The following is a 7,853-nucleotide window of genomic DNA, read 5'->3' as shown; positions in this document are numbered from 1 at the left end:
ATATATATATAGTATAGTCCATATATCCTTCACCACTTGTTACTGAGGTTGAGCAGAGCAGCTAACGTGTACACACTGTACAGCTTCTAGCTACACTACTGACTTCTATAATGAATTATGACATCAAAATGAAGGAGGCGCCCACGTGTGGTGTTAAAAAGGTACTACAACCTGCATACTGACTGGAGGAGGGGGCGTGACCAATAGACCATCTTAGCACCAACATAACTGGTTTGCTCCAGTTTGGAGTAAGCTGTTGGGGGAAGAATTAGTTTTGTGTCGTGCGTTTCCTTGACTGATGAAGCCTTCTGGATCGAAGGCGAAACGTTTCAGCACACAAAAATAAACTGTCCAGATGACCTGACTGAAAATTGTTGGATACATACTGACTGTTACAATAGTTAAAGTAATGTCTTCAAATGTGTCAGTAAGAAGGCAGCTGGGGGGTTAGAGTTAGTCAGAGAGCAGCACACAACCTTTATATCTTAAAAATACAATTTTTTTTTCCAACTTTAAGTTTCTCTTTTGCCGTCTCTCGTCTGCTGGGCTTGCAAAAGCAACTCTTGGCAAAAATATTCTTCTACTTAGGTTGGCAAAAATTAACGAGACGCAAGACCAGAGGCGACATCAGAGGAAATTTACCAAAAACTGACAGATAACTCGAGACAAACCGAGCTACAGACAAAGGTTTTGACTTTAGTTTGTTATCAAAGCAAAGTTTAAGTTGGGAACAGCCGGCGCTGTAATAACCTCGAGGTATGTACAAACGGGAACAACTCACTCTGTTCAAAGTTCTGTTACCAACCAGTAAAAGCATTTTTTTTTTAAAACCATTTCACCGATTTTCCTCTGACAGATGACTTTGGGTCAGAGGTCATGAAGAGAGAGGGGTCCCTTCACGCTACAAGTGCGCAAGCTGCTTGTGCGGATTGCGTACATAGTTCGTCAGACACGTGAGCAGCTGGGGTTCTGGTTAAGCCGCTCGGTGTGAGAAGCTTGAGCAACCCGGGGGCGAGGCTGAGCCCTGACGTGAAGCAGCATGCAGCCGATTACTTCCATGTGTTCATCCGTCACTCAGTTTCTTTCTTGCACAATTTCCTCTAGTTGTTTGCTTTAGCGCTCTGAAATTGTTCAAAACTCTTCCATTTTTATCAGATCGCCTGTAGATTAACAGTTTTGGTGCAACCTTGCCATGAAGTGAACTAATGGATTAACAGTACATACGTAACATACGTCGGTTGTTTTCTTCACATTTCGATGAAACGGGTCAATCATTCATTATGTCCGATGCAAAAACACTAAAAAAAAAAAAAAAAAGAAACAGGTTTTTCTCGTCGCCACAAGCTTAGAGCAGCTCGGCACTTTAAGACGAGGAACGTGATCCAGATTACAGGTCGGTAGGCTTTAGTGTCAGCTGAGGACGCATAAAAACAAGGTCCGAATGTTGCCGTCTATACCAAAGTTCATGCGTCGCCATCTACAATTCATCATCGCAGGCGATTGTTGATTTTAGCCATGGACACTTCCCCTAAATAAGCCGCTATATTTATCACCTGCCATCATGAAAGGTGGGCGATGACATAGTTGTACTTCATGGTGGAGTTTGTTTGCTAAATATCTCATGAACCACTGGACGGATTTTAACGACGCACTCAAAACTTAGCATCTACAACTGATACTTTTGGTATTGACCTGATTCAAGATGGCTGCTACGGCTAATCGCCCTTAGCAAACAACAATTAAATCACTCAGTTTTATAGATATTCCGCTCAAATGTGGTGTGGTAGTAGCCGAGAGCCATTTACAACGGACACGCGGAGAACTAGACGCCAGGTGAGATCTTTTCCAAAAACCTTGGCATTAACTGGGGCGTCAACACTGTTAGCAAAACATCTCACGAACCGCTGAACAGGTATTTATGACACTCCCAGAAAGTAATCACTGGATGAAGCTCCGCAACCACTTTACCTTTTGGAGGGAACCGGATTCAAGATGGCCGCCACAGCCATCAGACCTTAATACCTGTTGATTAGATGTTGGGAATCAAAACTAAACCGTCCTCAAATGTTTCCGTGTTCTGGAAGAACTCAGCCGAAGAAATGCGTGTGCGGTCTGGACTTGAAGGACCCCCTCCTGAAGACGTCCACGTTATCGCCGTCGTTGAAAGACGCGCTGTGGACGATCTGCGACGCCCTCAGGCGAAGCTTCTGCATTTTGGGCTTTATCACGTTGAACGAGGACCTCCTTCGTATTGGTTTCTCCCCGGGCTGGCCCGCCGCCTCCAGGGAGTCGTCGTTGAGCAGCTGGGGCCTCAGGCTAGGCTGGAGAACCTTGGAGAACCTCCAACGGCCTTCGCCCCTACGGTCGGTGTTCTCGGACTCGGAGTGCTTGTAGGCCCCTACGATGTCCTGTATGTCCACGCTGGCGCTGTTGGCGAGGTACTGGCAGGCCTTCCTGCCACTGTAGTCCCTGACCTCCACGTCTGCGTTGAAGGCCCCCACCAGGAGCTTCACCACCTCCATGTGGTTGTGCATGGCGGCGACGTGCAGCGGCGTGTAGCCCATGTTGGACCGGACATCCACGCTGATGGGAACCTTGTGCTCCTTGGCGAAGTGGAGGATCAGCGCCATCAGCTCATGCTTGCCCTGCTTGGCGGCCCAGTGGAGGCAGGTGAAGCCAGTCACGAAGTCCTTCTTCTGAACGAGGCTAGGCTCCTCGGCGAGGAGGCGGCGCAGGCTGGTCCACTCGCCATCCGACGCGCACAACATCCACTCGTGCTCCACGGGGTCGAGGGTCACGGTCATCCCGTCGTCTTCGACAACGGTGGAAACCTGGGACGAGGAGTCGCTGTTGCGCCTGGAGGACCGGTGGACGGAGTTCCTCAGGGATGCGCTGCGCCGCACCTCCGGGGAGCTGTTGATCATCACCTGGATGAAGTGTTTGCGGCTGTGGGTTGGCGTGACGTTGCCCTCGCTCTCAGACAAACTCACACGTGACTCATCATCCACGGCGTTGGACGCCTTCGGGCTGCCAGGCGTCTCAACCGGTCTCTTTTTGGGACCGAGTCCAGTTCCTTCAGGCCCGGGCAGGTCCAACGCAGCTTCCTCATCAGGGAGAGGCAAAGCTTCATCAACTGTGATTTTTGGTATGGCAGGTTCGCCCTGCTGCACCTTTACGGACCTGCTGGGTCTCTTGACGCTCCCTCTGTTCCCCATCCCAGCCGAGTCCACGTCCTCCACGAGACGAACGAACTCCAGCCGCGCTCGGTTCTGCTCGGTTCGCTCCGCCAGACTCTCAGCTGCGACAAAACGCGGAACTCTCGCCTTTTCGTTTCCGGAACCTGCGCCAGGTGTCGGAGCGCGTGGAGCTGCGTCATCACCGCTCACCTGTCGGACCGGAGCCGCGTCCCCCGGACTCTCTGCTCCGCTGCACGTCGAGCCTCGGAACCGTTTCTTCACGCGCACGTGTTTGACTCCTCGCTCGGTTTTCACGAAAGCGACGTGGTCGACGTAAGTTTTGAAAGCCTGCCGGACAGCAGCCCTCCTCCGCGGCTCCTCCGCGGACAGCACGGCTTTAAAATGCTCCAGCAACTCCGCGTTCGTCGCTTTGCCTCCTCTCTCCTGCAAAAAGTCCAGAACCGACTCCTGGGTCAGTTCACTGGCCATCGCGCTGCCACCGTCAGTTCTTTTTATCAGCAAAACATGGCGACACCATTTTATTTATGCACTTATTAGCTGTGAATTATCCTCTGCAGAGAGATGAACAGACCAGAACTAGTTTGTCAGAGCATCTTAAGACAAACTGAAGCCGCTGCGGACTGAGCGCTGCCTTTTTGCTTTGGCGTTCTCCGTCTCCTAGCAACGAAGCTCGGGGGGGCGGAGCTACACTTCCGGGTTTTGCTGTTTTTTTTTTCCTTTGAATATTGAAACATTTACAAAAAAATGACTTATTTACAACAAATCTATAACAAACACAGAAATATACGCATCTATTGTATTCAAATAATTTGGGTAACAGAGGTTGAACAAAAAATGAAATAAAAATAAATGAATAAAACAAACAAAACTATGTTAGGGGATTACTATCTGAAACTCTTCTATTAACTCGTACAATTTTACTGCGTTTGTGTTATGAATCTTACTCAGACATGTTTTGAACAAGGACAGTTCAACCGGGTTTTGCTATTAAATGCGTCTGTTGGGGCGGTACATGAAGAAAAAACAAAAACAGTATAATCTAGTTGCTTTACAAATGATATGATTATATTTTAAAGGCTTTAATCAAACTGTAAAATAAAAAAAATATATGGATTTAAAGATCAAGTGGTGGCATGCGGGATGATTCAGGGTCACCAGAGGCGCTCCTCCGGCCCTCTGGGAATGGGGGCTTGGATGTGAGTGTGGTGGTGGTTAGAGTTGCACTCGGGTCCAGATAATCCGAACAGCCCCAGCCCGCAGCCATCATCTCCGAACCCCACCCGATCCGACGAATTAACAGTAATTACAGGTCAGAACTCGACCCCCCCCCCCAAAAAAAAAATTTTTAAATTAAGTTTACACCAACTATTATTAACAGTTGGCAGACATGCGCGGCTGAGTAAAGGGGGCAGACGATCAGAGCTGAGGAGCCATCAAAGTGCATTAAATGCTTCCTGTATGGAACACCAAAACGCTCAAAATTAAATAAAGCATTATGAAAGGAGTATCTAAGCTCATTATTATGAAAAATTTTCATTTTTATTATTTTATTTCACAATTGTGTTTTCCGTGGCTTTAATTATTTCACAAGTGTGTTTTTTTATGCTAGCTTATTTATTTCATAATGGCGTTTTTCATAATGCCACTTTTCAGCGTATGACTTCAGCTGTCAATCAACGTCAGTGGGTTGGACCAGCACGCCCACTGGCTTCGGGTTCGAAATGACTGCTCTAGTGGTGGTTCCCAGTGAATTTACTAAAGGATTCAGTTTTCTTTATTTCTTCTTTTTTTAATAGCCTTTATTTATTGTATAATTTTGTATGGCAAATCAAGCTTTTTGATTTATTTATAGAAAATGCTATGACAGGTTTATCATTAATATAGTAAAAAATTTGTTATTGTGATCATGACTTTTTTTTTGGCAAAACGTTTCATCTTTTTGTATATACATATACATATATATAGGCATAACTTTATACTTTTTAATGACTAAATAAGCTGATGGATGCCTTGAGGTGATGACACAATTTTACCATTATTGCGCTTAAACATGCCTTATCTTTTGATTTGTGGTAAGATAATTTTAGTTTTTACTGTAAAACAAACATTTTTGTCTTGAGATACTCAATGGCAAAATTTCATTTTTAACTAAATGTTTTTTAGGGCAAAACAAGCTTTATTATCTCGCAATATGTAATTATATAATTTTACAATCATTGTGGCAAAAATAGCTTTATTGGGATTTATGCTACCATAATATTTAGCATTTTTACAGAAAAAAATAGCCTTTTTTTTTTGTTTTTAAAGTTAAAAAAAAACTTAAATTGCAACAATATAACTGTCTTTTGGCAAAAGAAGTTTTGTTCAGATATTTAATAACATTTTAGCATTTTTACAGACAAGCAAGTTTCATCTTAAAAGACCTAAATGCACAATTTTACTATTACTTCTCTAAAAAAAAACACCTTTTATATCTTTTGATTTGTAGCGACAGTTTTAGTTTCAAAGGTAAAACGAGCTTTATCTTTAGATGAATTCTAGTTTTTACTAAACACCGTCTTGAAAAACGTAATACCACAATTTTACCATTGTTACGGCAAAACGAGCTTAATTATTTTACATGATGACAAAATTTAATTTACGGCAAAATCAGCTTAGTCATCTTCAGATACGTGATGAGATAATTTCACTGCGACTGTGTTACACTAAAACGAGCTTTATATTTTCATATATAATCGCATAATTTTCTGAATTTTACAACGAAGCGAGCTTTGTTGTCCCTTTAATCCATGAAGTTTTCAATAAATCTCTTCTTCACAGTTTGATACAATCTACTCAAGTCCTAATAAAAAAATATATGTTTTAGTTACAAAATGCTGTACAGTTTATATAAAATGCCTGTATAGGTACTGTATTTGTAGCCAATTTTGAAGGGTTGTAATAAACTGGTTTCATCCCTTCCTCCCTTATTTAAAGATGATAAACACAGAAATGACCCTAACTGTAACCCTCGCTCCTCTCAGTTTTCTATCCAACTGGCTGAAAACAGGGTTCAGGTAAGGTGATGCCGTCTACAAGACTCTACCCAGTTTGGCACATTGCATCAGATGTTGGTCGCCTGTTGTATGAAAACAAGCCGGTTGCCACGTTGCATAGGACAGAACAAGAAGTAAAAGATTAAAGTAGGAGGGGTGTGTCGCTTGCAATTTAACCTGCCCACGAGGTAATTAATACTTCCTCTGCCAACTACCTGCACAGACATGATTCATGCCGACAGACATTCATAAACTCTGTTTTGTTATGATTGTTTATGGGTACAACAACAAAACGAGTCCATGCAGATTCTGTTTTTATAGATTATAGTTCGCTGTAGGCGAACCACGGAGCTCTCAAAGTACCAAACGATTGTCATATGAACAAACGTGACATTCAAGACCAGTTGTTATAAACCGATGTGAAAAAGCCTGACGGCTATTTGAAAGTGGTGTAACAAACACGACTAGCACTTTAAATGCATTAAAGGATGTAAAGAGGCCTCAGTTCCAATCCTTCCGTTTTTACTTCAATAAAATATCACAGACAAATACACAGCATGAAGTTGAGCCTCAGCAGCAGGTCAGTGACTTGTTCGTGTCAGAGACTTCAGAGCAGGAAGGATGTCACTCAGACGGTTCACACCTGGAACAACGGACAAAAACAAATCCCTACATCAGAACTACAATAAGTCACCGTCAGGCTGATTAACGATCCACTTATAATGATGATGATAATATAATCCTTTATTATGCAAGTGTGCTCTAACAGTGCAACCGTTTTGACATTATGGACTGGTTTCATACAAGATAACTTTCCTATGGATTAATGGAAACAACAGAATCTCCTGCTAAATTTGCTTTTTTAACTCATTTTTAGGTTTGCTAAGACAAACTTGTAGGGACGGTAGGAATAGCTTGTAGGTTTGTCAGGGTTGGCTTGTAGGAAATCTAGGGTTATCTCGTAGGCTTGCACGGACTAGCTTGGAGGTTTGTCTTACAGATTTATTAGGACTGGCCAGCACAGGAGTAAGAGTAAACTTGTAGTTCTGCTAGGATTAGTTTGTAGGATTATTCTGTAGTTTTGCTCAGATTAGTTTGTAGGATTAGCTTGTAGGTTCACTAGTACTGGTCTGTAGGATTAGCTTGTATGTTCGGTAGGATTAGTTTGTAGGATTAGTCTGTAGTTTTGCTCAGATTCGTTTGTAGGATTAACTTGTAGGTTTGCTAGGATTCATCTGAAGGATTAGTTTGTAGAGTTGCTAGGATTCGTTTGTAGGATTAGCTTGTAGATTTGCTAGGATTAGTTTGTAGGATTAGTTTGTAGGTTTGCTAGGATTAGTTTGTAGGTTTGCTAGGATTAGTTTGTAGGATTAGTTTGTAGGTTTGCTAGGATTAGTTTGTAGGTTTGCTAGGATTAGTTTGTAGGATTGCTAGGATTAGTTTGTAGGATTAGCTTGTAGGTTTGCTAGGATTCATTTGAAGGATTAGTTTGTAGGGTTGCTAGGATTAGTTTGTAGGATTAGCTTGTAGGTTTGCTAACATTCGTTTGTAGGATTAGCTTGTACGTTTGCTAGGATTAGTTTGTAGAATTAGTTTGTAGGTTCGCTAGGATTAGTTTGTA

At 43.0% G+C, this 7,853-nt stretch overlaps 2 protein-coding genes across 2 annotated transcripts in view; both read right to left on the bottom strand.

Annotated features, from left to right (window-relative positions):
• Positions 1 to 2,070: 2,070 nt before the first annotated feature.
• On the bottom strand, positions 2,071 to 3,665 carry LOC119428715 (ankyrin repeat domain-containing protein SOWAHC-like). Its single transcript, XM_037696389.1, has one exon. The coding sequence runs from the start codon at positions 3,663 to 3,665 to the stop codon at positions 2,088 to 2,090; it is 1,578 nt and encodes a 525-aa protein (XP_037552317.1). The 3' UTR covers positions 2,071 to 2,087.
• A 3,148-nt stretch (positions 3,666 to 6,813) lies between these two features.
• cep70 (centrosomal protein 70) overlaps positions 6,814 to 7,853 on the bottom strand; it is a 19,632-nt gene continuing 18,592 nt past the window's right edge. The window contains exon 15 of the mRNA XM_037696759.1: positions 6,814 to 6,875. Within this exon, the coding sequence (XP_037552687.1) occupies positions 6,814 to 6,875 (62 nt within the window). The remainder of the gene's footprint in view (positions 6,876 to 7,853) is intronic.

Source organism: Nematolebias whitei, chromosome 23 (assembly GCF_014905685.2).
Source record: "Nematolebias whitei isolate Nwh7 chromosome 23, NemWhi1, whole genome shotgun sequence".
NCBI classification, from domain to species: Eukaryota; Metazoa; Chordata; class Actinopteri; order Cyprinodontiformes; family Rivulidae; genus Nematolebias; species Nematolebias whitei.
This window is presented reverse-complemented; position numbering and strand designations above follow the sequence as displayed.